At 47.2% G+C, this 13,389-nt stretch overlaps 1 protein-coding gene across 3 annotated transcripts in view; it reads right to left on the reverse strand.

Annotated features, from left to right (window-relative positions):
* Positions 1-3,206: 3,206 nt before the first annotated feature.
* Positions 3,207-13,389, reverse strand: part of MST1R (macrophage stimulating 1 receptor) — a 52,737-nt gene continuing 42,554 nt past the window's right edge. For 2 of the 3 annotated variants that reach the window (XM_083726501.1, XM_083726502.1), the window contains 9 exons: positions 13,102-13,267; positions 12,751-12,843; positions 12,114-12,308; positions 11,362-11,442; positions 10,096-10,277; positions 7,080-7,189; positions 6,174-6,339; positions 4,886-5,022; positions 3,207-3,879 (listed from right to left, as the gene is read on the reverse strand). In XM_083726501.1, coding sequence (XP_083582627.1) covers positions 3,645-3,879; positions 4,886-5,022; positions 6,174-6,339; positions 7,080-7,189; positions 10,096-10,277; positions 11,362-11,442; positions 12,114-12,308; positions 12,751-12,843; positions 13,102-13,267 — 1,365 coding nt within the window. In that variant the 3' untranslated portion in view covers positions 3,207-3,644. The remainder of the gene's footprint in view (positions 3,880-4,885; positions 5,023-6,173; positions 6,340-7,079; positions 7,190-10,095; positions 10,278-11,361; positions 11,443-12,113; positions 12,309-12,750; positions 12,844-13,101; positions 13,268-13,389) is intronic. The other variant, XM_083726503.1, reaches the window with a different exon arrangement.

Below are 13,389 nucleotides of genomic sequence, written 5' to 3' on the forward strand. Positions count from 1 at the left end.
CAGTCCTTGATGTACCTTCAAGTGGTTTTGCCCTTCTGGACACCTCTGCTTAATTCTCTTAATAATCACAATACATCTCTGTTAGGTGGTTGGAGGGAGGTCTTAAATGCATGTTCTCACAGCTGAGCCTTCATCTCACAAAGGGATTGATGGACCCATTGAAGTTTGGTCCATGCCAATTCTCAGAAGGGAGAGGACTAAATCTGTTTCCAAGAAGATTTTTTTTTTGGGGGGGAGGGGAATCCTTAAAAGAGAGTGGGGGGAATCAAAGAGTAAGCAAAACAGTCCAATTAATACTGAGCATGCTCACTGGCTGCAGAATGCAGAGTATCTGTTGGGGTGAAACCAGGGGTGCAGAATGAAATGGAATGGAGTGTCCTGGGAAAGGTCTTAGTGGTGGGCTGGAATCCTCCACATCGACACTCCGGATTGCAACACTTGGATGGATGCCCGTCCTGCTTGTCAGAAAGAAAGATGCTTGGTTGACATGGAATTTAACAGGAAATGAGAAGTGTTTGCTATATTTTTAGACTCATTTATTAAAACATTTAATAAAATGTTAAAAACAGTGACAGACGAGATGGTTTCACAGTGTCTAAGAAGAAACTGCAGTTAAGAACATAAGAATTACTTTGCGGAAGCAGAGCAAGCTTCCATCTGTTCCACCAGCGGTCAGCCAGATGCAGAAGTGGGAGAGCAGAGCATAGAGGCAATGCTCTTCCCCTGCTGCTCACCTGCTCTCATCTACACTGGACATTTGGCAACATTCTGCTCTTGTACATGGCGGTTCCATCTCACTGTGTTGGCTGTAGCCCACTGATAAGTTATAACAGGAGGGACTTCAGGCCTGGGGGTGGGGGGCAAATGTAGCTCTCCAAGCCTATCTGGCCCTTGGGCCTGACCCCAGACCACACCTCCATAGGTCAGAGCTTTCCAAACTGTGTGTTGCGACGCGTTAAGTGTGTCGGCTGCAGTGTTTAGGTGAGTCACAAGAACACTCTTATAAGGGGTTAGCTTAACCACCGATTTGCTAATACAGTGGTACCTCGGGTTATAGATGCTTCTGGTTACACACTCCACTAACCCAGAAATAGTACTTCGGGTTAAGAACTTTGCTTCAGGATGAGAACAGAAATCGTGCAGCGGCGGCGCAGCAGCAGTGGGAGGCCCCATTAGCTAAAGTGGTACCTCAGGTTAAGAACAGTTTCAGGTTAAGAACGGACCTCCAGAACAAATTAAGTTCTTAACCCGAGGTACCATTGTACTGGGAAACTGAATGACTGTGTCACAAAATGATGTGTGTCTAAAAAGTGTGTCACCAACATGAATAGTTTGGGAAGCTCTGCCCTAGGCCATGGCCCTCACTAACCCTGCTTTACACCCATTTTTTAGTTGGTTTTGCCTAGCTAGAAGGTGTTCTTGAATCCACAATGCCTTTTCCTTGCCTGGATGGAGGATAGAGAAGGGTGTGTGTGTCTGCAAGAAACTAACCCACTGTGCAAAGGTAAAATGTACATTTGTTGCTCCACCTATTATTGCTTCTGGCCCCGCCCACTTCTGGCTTGTGGTCTCTGGAATGTGGCCCTCAAGCTGAAAACAGTTCTATACTCCTGAGTTGTTGAAAAATGCCAGAACAGTCAGAACTATGAGAGCTAGGGATTGAATTTTCTGAAAATGTCAAACTTATCCACATGGAGGTTTTTTTTTCTAATTAGAGTTACTATTTTTTAACCTGCTCAGCTAAAAATACAAACTATTCTCACATTAATATTAAATGCACATTATATGCATATATATGCCAGGTCTCCTAACGTAGCCAGCGCAAAAACTGACACATATAATAATGCATAGCTGTATAAAAATACTTACATATAAAAACACTGCTGCAGATATATAGGACTACATGAGGTGTATTTTGTGGATAATTTTGCATATGATTATATTTTTTAAAAAAAACACAATGCACTCCTATATAAACAGACACTTGGTGCAAGAGATGTTGCAAAGTGGGCAAAGCTCAACTGGGCCACACCTGCCAAATTCCCTGAATGAATTCATTTTAAATGGACTCCTCCTCCATCCCTAGCAATAGCCATCTCTACAATTTACCACATTTATATCCGGTCTTTCTTCCGAATTTAAGGCATTTTCCATGCTTCCTGCTCTGTAGCCTACCCTCACAACAACCCTGTGAGATAGGTTAGGCTAAGAGCAAGGATTACCCAGTGAAATTTTGGGGCTGAATGGGAATTTGAACCCAGATCTCTTTCCACAGCCCTAGCTTAACCATAAAATTTGCTTTATACTTCCTTTTTAAATGATATGCCTTTGCTAGCACCACAATAACTAGTTTCATAAGCAACCTTTATTGTGTGTGCCATCACAACAATCCTGGGAAATAGCGTGCTGTTATTCCCATTTTTATAAATAGAGGGCCTGAGGCCAAGAGACATGCTCAAGGCCAACCTAATGGGTCTGTGGCAGAGATGGGACTTGAGAACCAGTTCAGAGGGAAAGCTGAATAAGATGTCCTGAGCTAAATGTGCATAAGCCCAGGCTCCAGCGGATCTTACTTTAGAGTAAAGTTGCAGACTCTTGGCTAACACTCTGGGGCCTACATGACCAGAATTGGGTGTGGAGACACCCCCTACCATACCACAAGACATATGCACATTCACAAGACACAGATCACACACAATTATCTGAAGAGTGTGATTCTTTGTGTATCTTTCACTTGAGCACCTCTGAAAGGAAAAGAAGATGGATTGTCCAGGCGTTCAGTGGATCAGTCATGGTCTGCCCAGATTGAATCAGGGGAGTCTGTTTTGGAATCGGAATCAGATTACTCCCCCACTCCTAGCTTCCCAAGTCAGACAACAGGTAGCTCTGTGGGCTGACTCAGTAAAGGACCTTGGGGTGAAGAACTCATGGGAAGTGCAGCCACTTAGAGCTGTCAAAGACAAAGGACTCGCTGTTGGAGCAATACAATGTGATGCTAAGCAAGCTGGGAGGGCGAGGGGGCCAGCCTTGATCAATGTTGAAAAGAGGGCATTTTGGGTCACTGGGCCTGCTTCCCAATTCTGCCTGCAGCTCCACTGCATAATGGATGCCATCTTAGCAATACAGACCCTCTGACAGCACATGTGTGTATATACATCACATGAGACAGAAAGGCCCGCTCTGAAAAACAGTCCTTGAAACAAACAGTAAACAACACTCAATTTATTCCTTTATATACAGATTCAGCCGCAGGCTGAGACATTAAATTACTTTATAGCCCTTTCTAAAACAGGCCAGCATCCAAGGTCCCACATATTCTGGATGTTTCACTATTCTAAGAGGGGTAAGGGGACCTGCCCCCACCTCTTATGGAAGGGATGAGCTTATTTCTGCCTTTTCCTGAGCCCTTTAGCAAGGGGATCATATCGCAGAAGGTCTCCGGCCATGGTTTTCTTGAACCCACCAGGTGGGAGATGCTTGAAGGGAAGCTGCAGGGCAACTGGAGAATCCAAGCTGCGCCAAGCCAAGGCTCAAATGGAGGACGAGTCAGGAAACTTCCTGAGTCAGAGAAGTGAAAGGCTGGCAGTGTTTGCATAGTGTTAGGCTCAACTCAGGTGTGCTACCTGAGAATTGCCTGGCATCAGTCAGTGCACAGTAGCAGCCTCTTCCTCACTCAGCCCACTGGAGTCCAGATCATCCTCACAGCTGGTCAAAGGGGGGAAAGGCTGGTCTTGATCAAGGTTGACATAAGTGACATTCAGGTTGATATAATGCTCCCCCTTTAGACAGGCTAAAATATGCTGGACTTCTTGGATTACTGCAGAGAAAGTTGGTCGCTCCTCAGGACTTGGGGCCCAGCAATTCAGCATTACGGTGTACCTGTCAGATTAAACACACATTACAGCAGGGGGAATGTAAGGCCAAGACCTCTAGCTTCAAAGCCTGAGGACAGTGTAGACTTGTGGTACTGCATAGCCATACACCATCTCCTGGGCACGTTCCAAGATAACAAACTGCCTTGCATTCCCATTCCTCATTCTCCAGCAACCCCTGGCCCACAGGCAATGATCCTTCTTGTTGGCTCATGTTCACTGGGATTTGTATAGAAAATTGGGGCTCTGGAACATTTGGCAAATAGGCTGTGTACTTATGATATGCACGGCTGGGATGGGACTGCAAGGAAGGGATGGAGGCCCTCAGAGGGCCTATCAATCTGGATATTCATGGCAGCTCTAGGCAGTATTGAATCTGACTTGATAGAACAGGCTTTCTGGGCTTCACAAGCATCCCAAAGTCTGATGGACTTGGTAAGTTTCATCGCAGTGCTATATTGTGTTGCAGTCACCGCATGGCCTGTTTTAAGAGGAACTTCCAAAAAGTTTGCCAGATGTTTGTCTCTAGCAAATCTCATCACATTGGGAATCTGGGTCATCTGAACAGTATCAGGTCTCTGAACCTCATTGTTCACTGAGAATGCCGTGCAAGGCTAGCAGTAAGGGCTGTACAGAAAAAAAAAGAATTTTAAAAGGCTGGTGCCAATCAAAAGAAAGGAGTAGTCTCTCTTCCAGTAAGCCTAACCTTTGCCCCCACACCATCTCATTTATAGCTTCTTTTTACCTTCCCCTCTGCCAGTGGAATATACTCTAGGTGTAGCACACACCCCAGTTTATTGGGGTACACATTTTTCAATCTGCATAGTTCTGCACAGAATTCTAGAACACTTCCCCCAAATATGACTGCCTGTGCCTCCATGTAGCCTGGTGGAGACCAGCTGGGTGCCATCTCAGCCTTCCTATCTCTCCACATACTTCAAGGGTCTTTTTAACCCGTCCTTCCCTAAGGCAGAGGTTTTCAACAGCCCTGCCCCAAGTTCATATATACTCACAGAGAATCTGGGCAGTATTCTGGCTGCGGCAACCTTCTTCCTCGCAACAAATAGCGGGTCATATCATATGGGTCCACTTCAGGGTACGGAGAAGCCCCTCGCGTCATCAGCTCCCACATGAGGACCCCAAAGGACCACTGGGCAGAAGAGCAGAATGCACAGATGGAGAACACATATAGCAGAACGCACAGGCGGCAGTGCAGATCTGTGACCCCCAGAAGGGGCGCAAACAGCCTAGGAGGAGACCCAGGAGAGGTTCGCCTAGTTCCTCGGCATCCCCCATCTACCAAACACCATGTGTTTCTACAGTGTCAAGATGCAGCCTTTCATGCACAGGGGCACAAAGATATTGAAGAGAGGCCTGCCCTGGCTAGCTTGGACAGCCATGGGGCCTGTTTTCTGACATGAGCTAACAATATGTACACGTAATCCAGAGAGTCTTATGGGTTATGTCACTCAGTGATTAGTGAGAGTCTGGAAGTATCTCTGTGTCAGAGAGACAGTAAGTGTGAATGAATGTGTGTGCTTGTATATGGCTAGCTATGAATGTGCATGTGTGTGGATGTATATGAGTGCATCGGAGGGGGCTGGACTAGATGACCCTTGTGGTCCCACCCAACGCTATAATTCTGATTCTATGAGTGGCCGTTTATGTGGATGGCCAATCTACTTTCTGTACTGGCCCCACCCACTGCTGCCACGCAGCCCTCGGTAAGCTTACCATGAGGGATGGTGGCCCTTGGGATGAAAAAACTGTTCCCCATTCCTGTTGCAGCAATTATGCAGCTAGGACAGGAAACACTGTCAACATCAACTTCATTGGACTGGTCATGTTGTTTGGATGCCTGCTTATCGTCTTCCAAAGCAACTACTCTGTTTCAAACTTAAAAATGGAAAGTGTAATGCTCTCTCAAGGCAAATCTTTAAAAATGTAGTATAAACACCGACAATTGGGAAACACTGGCCTGCGATCGCTCCAATTGGAGAGCAACCTTTACCAAAGGCGTCATGGGCTTTGAAGACACTCAAACTCAGGACGCAAGGGAGAAACGTGCTAAGAGGAAGGAATGCTTGGCAAACCCTCATCATGATCAACTTCCACCCGAAAACCTATGTCCCCACTGTGAAAGGATGCGTGGATCCAGAATTGTCCTCCACAGTCACTTACGGACTCACTGCTAAGACCCTGTTCATGGAAGACAATCTTACTAGGCTATGAGTGTTCGCCAAAGAATATGACCCTGGTTCCCATGTCTAAATAGCACCCACTGCCTTTGCTTGCACTTACTACATCAGACTTGGTGGTAAATTTTTGGGTCTGCAGGCTCTCAAGGGCCATCCACTTAACCGGCAGCTTTGCTCTGCGGTGTCGCCGGATGCTGTAATATTCCTTGTCGAAGACGTCTCTGGCCAGCCCAAAGTCTGCCACTTTTACTGTGAAGGTCTCATCTAGCCTGCAAAGCACAGAGAGGAGAGGGGTAGATTTAGAGCACACACTGCAGCCAAATGAATTACAGTCCCTCGGTCACGGAGGCACCATTAAGCGACTCAAGTCCCACTTCTGGACTTTTTGACATTTCAACCCAGGCCTGAGAAATCAGCGCTTGCAGCCCTTTTCAAGACCTATGAGCGCTTAGCGGTTTCCCAAACAGCTTTTAGAAGGGCAAGAGAGAACAGCTTAGCCCTGCATGTAATGAGCAACCACCATACTGAATGGGTGCTCCTCCCAACCAAGGCGAAGCTGTCGCACAGTGAGAGAAGCTTGTGGGGCTTGTTCTACCTGCTAATACAAGGCTTTCACAAAAATAGTAGGTGCAAAGGTAAAGCAGCTGTAGGTAGGAAATAGCTATACTGACACCAGGGAGGGCCTATTTCTGTCAAAACACAGGGAATAAATCAGCTGACAGGGGAAGATGCCTGACAGACTCACCCAGGAAGCCTGAAGGCCCAGCCAGGTATTTGTTATTTATTACATTTATATTCCTTCAAGCTCAAGGTGGCATACGGAGTTCTCCTCCGTTCCATTTTATCCTCCCAACAACCCTGAGAGGTAGCTTAGGGATGAGGGAGAGAGAGTGACTGGCCCAGGACCACCAGTCAGTTTCATGGCCAAGTGACGATTTGAACCCTGGTCTCCCAGGCCCTAGTGCAGCACGCCAACCACTATGTTCTACCCACTCATTTCAATACTTACATACAGTTCCTAGCAGCAAGGTCTCTGTGCACAAACTTCTTCTGGGCCAAATATTCCATCCCTTGAGCCACTTGCAGCCCAAAGCCTATTAAATCCTTCACAGTTGGGTTCTGGGGAAGAGCGGGGAGGGAGAGGAAACTTAAAATGAGTTTTCCATCTGGCTCTAGAGTTTATGCCCCTCTCGAGGTCTGAACTGCTTGCTTGTAACTCCCTCAAGCCAGCACAGCTGAAGCTAATTTCAGGGCTACTTCACATGGGGGAAATTTGCTACTTGGATATCACTTCTGGGTGGGAAATGGAGTGCGCCCTGCATGCGCACTGTCCTATGGGATGAGCGCATGAGCCGACAGAAACTCGGCTGGAGGAATTTTCTGCCGGTAGAAAGTTATTCTCTTTTGGGAGTGCACGTGGCACAGACACTTGCACATTACTTGACAAGGCCTGCGCAGGGTGCAAGCAATACGCGGAATTGATGTTGAAGCATGAATACAGTCTTATGTGCAGCTTCCCTGCTTAAGACTTTATAATAATGTGTTATGTATGCGCATGCCTTTGTGGCCCCCTAGTGGGCAGAGGCTCTCATTGCCTCTCCCGTATCTCATTCAAAGTGTGTCCCAACCACTTTTTTTTTTAATCGCCCTTGTCCCATGAGCAACATTTCAGCAAAAATAGTGGGATAGAGTATCTGAACATAAGAGGTAAAGTAAAGGTAATGGTACGCCTCCTCTCTTTCTCTTTTTAAAAAGGCACATGTTATTTTAGGGCTGTAGGAGAAGAAAGTAAATCTTGCAAAAAAATCATACCGCTGTAAAAGGTTTAAAGCTGGCCATGGTTGTATTTGGTCAGCTAGCTAGTGAAACAGGGCTGAGAAAGGGAAAGGAACATAGGAAGCTGAGTCGGACTATTGGTTCATCTCGCTCAGTATTGTCAACACTGACTTGCTGCACCTCTATAGGATTTCAGGAAGGGGACATTCCTACCCCTACTGGGAGGTGCCAAGTTGAAGTGGACCTGGGACCTTTTGCATGTAAAGTATGCACTGCACCACTGAGTCACTGCCCTTCCCAAGGAGTTTTGTTGCTCATTGCTAATGACATTTCCCCTGAGTCCAATAAGCACACAAGGTACACATGCAACAACATTCCGGGCTGCGTTTACAATGGCAGCGAATGAGTAGCCTGAGCAAGCGTCCCTTTTTCGAACGTACAACTGCTCTAAAAGTGCGCTGCACCTCAAATGGCAGTCTGTTCGAGGTGAGGTCTGTGGACGGTGCACTGCAATCGTTTGAAAAGCGCTTTTGTGAGAAAAGCTTTACTCCCCCCCCATCCCCCAAGGCCTTGCTACTGACAAGTTGCTGGAAGGAAGCGAAGGCTTGGCTTAGATTCCCATAAAGATTCAATTCTCTGTATGTAATCATTGGATACAAGATGACATTGCTGTGGGGCCTGTTTTCAAACTCTTTAAGACAGACACAGCAGGTGCTGCCAGAGGTCACTGCTCAAACTCCAGACTTAGGCAAGATGACAACGGCTTCTGCTTCCCTGAAGGGCTTCTGCTTCCCTGTCTTAAATCTGTCATGAGAATGTGCGATGCATGTCAAATCTTGCTTTGTAAATGAGGCTGCATGGCACATATTGTGTACGTAGATAAAATGTTTCTATGTAGAAACAATATGAAACCTGTGGGGAAATGATCCCATGTATAGTAAAGGTAAAGGGATCCCTGACCATTAGATCCAGTTGTGACCGACTCTGGGTTTGCAGCACTCATCTCGCTTTATTGGCCGAGGGAGCCAGCATACAGCATCCGGGTCATGTGGCCAGCATGACTAAGCTGCTTCTGGCAAACCAGAGCAGCGCATGGAAACGCCGTTTACCTTCCCACTGGAGCAGTACCTATTTATCTACTTGCACTTTGATGTCCTTTCGAACTGCTAGGTTGGCAGGAGCAGGGACCAAGCAAGGGGAGCTCACCCCGTTGCGGGGATTCAAACCGCTGACCTTCTGATCGGCAAGTCCTAGGCTCTGTGGTTTAACTCACAGTGCCACCCGCGTCCCGATCCCATGTATACACATAGCAAAAATACACGTGCTTAGCTGTCACACACCAGACAGTGTACACAAAGTTTTAATGCTATTTCCTATGTAGAAATGCTACACCCTTAGGTGGCCACAAACAATAATGGTAATTGTACCACTTATTTAATCGTTGCAAGCAGTAATGATGAAGATGACAGTGGCTACAGAGGTGGTAGGGAAACTGAAGCCTGCTTACTACCCCGGCTCTGTTTTTCTCCCCAAAGTGAAAGGGAAGATGGTGTTGCTGCAGCTCTCAGCAGAGAGTAGCTAGTTCTGCACTGGCCAGGGTGGGAGGGAGACACGATTGTGCTCTGCGTCTCTGGTAGTAGCAGCAGCAGGTACATCAGCCACCAGCTCACGTTCCTACTGTTCAAGAAGGCTCCGAGTCAGCAAAAAGCAAAGAAACACACAACCTCTGCTCCTTGGATGCTGAGGTCCCGCCTGCAAGAGCAGAAGCTACTGCAAAAATAAGGTGGTTCGTACACATAGAAGGCTCCGGCAGAAACCTGACGAGAATGCTTGAGCTAACAAATTCTGCTGCGCTGCAGGACGGATTTCTCTCCCTGCCGCACCTGGGGGAGGGAGGGCCCAAACCCTCAGTTGACTCATTGTTCATTCCATGGTGGTGAAGACCTAACTGGGGGAATGTTCAAAGACTGCAGTGATTGAACAGGAAGACATCCTGCAACAGGGATGTAGGGGGTTCACAAGGCCAAAGCAAAAGCTGACCAGAGTTGAAAGGGAGAGGAAGGAAGGGTCTGATACAGCACTGTCTCAGTACCCCCTTTCCTTAAATGCTCCACTTCACTAGGTGGGTGTGAACCACTCTCAACCCAACGGTAGCTTCAGGATCAGGAAGTCAGCATATTGGCATTGAGATGCTCATCTCCCAAGGGCTGACTTGCTGGCATAAACCCAAACAGGGAAGCAGTACACACCCTCTCCTCCGAACGGATAAAGTGTCGCAGGTCTCCATGCTTCATGTATGGCAGTACCACCCGGGGAAGCCCCTCCCGAGGGAGGGCAATCCCAATGAGAGAGAGGACGTGGGGGTGGTGAAAGCTCTTCATCAGAATCCCCTCTTTCAAGAACTCTTCCACCTCCTCCAAGTCCGTGATTCCTGGGGGAGAAAAGGAAGCAGGCTGTGAAAAGGCACCAGAGCAGCACATCCACACAAGGAACTGCAAAACTCTTGGGAAATGGGTCACTGGAGTGCAGGAAGTGCACACAAAAGCAACACAAGATCCGTTATGGATGGCACAAGTAGCTTGTTTGGACTTGGGACAAGACATGGCAGCAGGTTAAACCTACAACACTGCAGGGAATAAGGGAGGGATGCCTAGCTGGAGTAAGAACTGTGCAGGGCTAGGTCAATGTGGCACGTGGGTCCCTCTGCTTCCCAAGGCCCCAGGGGATGCTGTTGATAAGGAGGATTCTTCTGAGACTACACTCAGAAGGCCGACAAGGCCTTGAAGGCGATTGGCTGAACTGGAAGCCTTTGGTATGTCTCATTGGAGATGATGAACAAACAGCAGAAGTTGGTTACAAAAGCATCCCTCCCTCTCCCCCCAAAACAGTCCAGGACTGTTTCCTGAAGTGTGTCAAAGAGCTTCCTTGGGGAAGCTTTAACAGCATGTCCTCCCATCCCCAACCTCTCTTCACAGCTATATCCACCTACTCTTGAGTGGAATGACATTGCAAAGGGACATCAAGACTTTGCCGCAGAAAATGGCACTTAAGCTAATGGTGTCTCCTTGTACCATGTCACTGAGCAAGCCGAAGGAGAGTGCAAAGTAGGGCAAGTCTCCCTAGAATCCAGATTACGGTGCCATTTAAGGAAGGAATTATCCGAGGGCCTTCCTTCGATGATTGAATTGTCAAGTCTTCCCCTACAGAACTGAATCTATGCTAGTTATAGTCCAGTCGAAGTAGCATGATGCCCCTTTTCTCAAGGGAGGGAGTGGAAGAGCCCATTCACTTTTATTTGTTAAGCAAGCAGAACACTCTTAGAAACTGTCCACTCCAATGCTGGAAGAGGGACATAGAGCATGTCCTTCAAGTTTAAATAACAGCAACAATGGGGCATGACCGGGTGAGCAGCTGGTGAGGAGGGAGAGGGAACAGACCCCTCATCCCTTGGCTTCCTTTTGCAGGACAGTTAAGTGCAGTTGCCACTGCTGTGAGAGGAATGAGGGATTACTCACGGTTCAGAGATTTAACAGCACAGTGTATATGTCTATGGTCCGAATCTATGTACGTTCCATGATAAACACTCCCAAAGTGACCTGGACAGGAAAAAGAACAAAAAGACCTACTAGACACACAGCCCAGCATGCAAACCAGGTACTCTTAGCCCAATCCATTCCCTTGAGTTTTTGCATCAGCCTCTTGCAGTTAGAAGGCTGCACGCATGAGTGCAGCATAACATGAGAGTGCTGCATAGGCTGTTTCTGTGCTGGAGGCACAGAATAGAACAGAAAACACTGTGAAGACGTGCCACATTTACCAGGCTAACATGGGTGTGTGTGCATGTTATGGCTTTTAAGCCTGAACAAGAATCCAATGGGTTGCATCCAACAGAGTTGTGCAATTAGTGCAAGGACTTCTGCCTGCGCAATGGGACTTCCTCTGCCAGTACACCCCCCCCATATATTCTCCAGAGGGTTAGGAGAACAGATAAGGGTTGTGGAGAAAGCAGAGGGAGAGGAAGTCCCATTGCAAAGGCAGAAATCATTCTGCTAGTAGGACAACTTCATGGGGTGCTACCCTAGGTAACCCTAAAGTCTGTGCTTTCAAGATGGTAACTAGAAATGCCTAGCAGAGAAAAGCACCTAAAAACGTATCTAGCATGGTGGTGTGGGTAGGTAAGGGTACTCTTCAAACACAGATTGTAGAAATTGTAACAAAGCTTTGCACACTATGGGTGATTGATAAAGGCAACCTCAACAGGACTTACCTTTGCCAATGATCTGGTCCTGCTGCATAACCAGCTGCTCTTCGGGGATTAGAACGTCCTTCACCTCTTCTAAGAGTTGTGGCCGAAAATTTTTAATGGAGTAAGAAGGTACTCGCATGAAGGGCATGGCAGAACCGTCACTGCTTCCTGTGTAAGAGGCGCTTCCAAGACTCACTCTAGAAGTACGGGGCTCTGCTAGAGCAGTGCCATCAAGAGAATGGAGGGGAGGAGACTGGCGTTAGATAGGTGCTAGAGAAATGGTAATAATTGTTCATTTTGCATCTCCTGCCATGGGGTCACTACTGGATTCCGGGCAAGACAGTGTCCCCACGTGTCAATAGAATGCCACATGTTCCTCCCAAACAAAACGACCAAAGGAACTGGGGCATGGAAAGGGATAGGTGTTTGAGAACAGTGCTTTTTGTTTATAGGACCATTTAGAGTGAACTGTGGAGATGGTGATGGGAATCCTGGTATCAACTTGGGACATGATTGCTAGTGCAAAGCCAAATATACCATACGACTAAGCCTGCTGCCCAAGCCAAGGCAATCCCACAATAGGAAATCACTTATATGACCCTATCCCAGCTGCTCCAAAGCACTAGGAGCTGTTAAGAGTCTCTTTATGCATCCTTACCAGCAGTATCTGTGTAATTAGGGTTGGAGGGGAGGAGAGGGATGCTCGTCATGCCCCTGTTGAGGCTTGAGAGTCTTTCCAAGTTTTCAGTTCCTGCAGAAACAAAACGGAACACTCAGTTCTCTTTCCTAGTTTGTACGCCCAGCCTCTCCCTGCCATGCCTAACCCTGCCCATCTTGCCAGTCCAGTTACCAAGCCAGATTTGATATATGCCAATGCTCTGACTGGAGACCTTACAGATAGATGCAAACCAGCACAATGATTAAAACATTGGAGAAATGCAGTTGAATGAATACCTTTATTGAAAGCTCTGCTCTGATCAGAAAGCTTTGTGAGAAGCTTGCATTTTACCTGACTTCTTCTTCTTCTTCTTCCGCTGCATGAATTTCATCACGAAAAATGCCAAGAAGCAGAGGAATAGGATGGCTACAACGGTCCCCAATGTAACAGCAACAGGAGATAAGGAGGATTTCACAACCACAAAGCCAAGGTCTGTGCAGTTTCCATTCACACAAATCTAAAAGGAGGAAAGGACATGATGGAAGCAGATTATCAGCCATGCCAGAGCAATGGCGTTCAATGGGCAGGAAGGAGCCAGCAAAGCTTTAACGTGCTGAACTATCACACATTAGTAAACTT

This window comes from Podarcis gaigeae (assembly GCF_964106915.1).
Source record: "Podarcis gaigeae genome assembly, chromosome: 2".
In the NCBI taxonomy this organism is placed as follows: Eukaryota; Metazoa; Chordata; class Lepidosauria; order Squamata; family Lacertidae; genus Podarcis; species Podarcis gaigeae.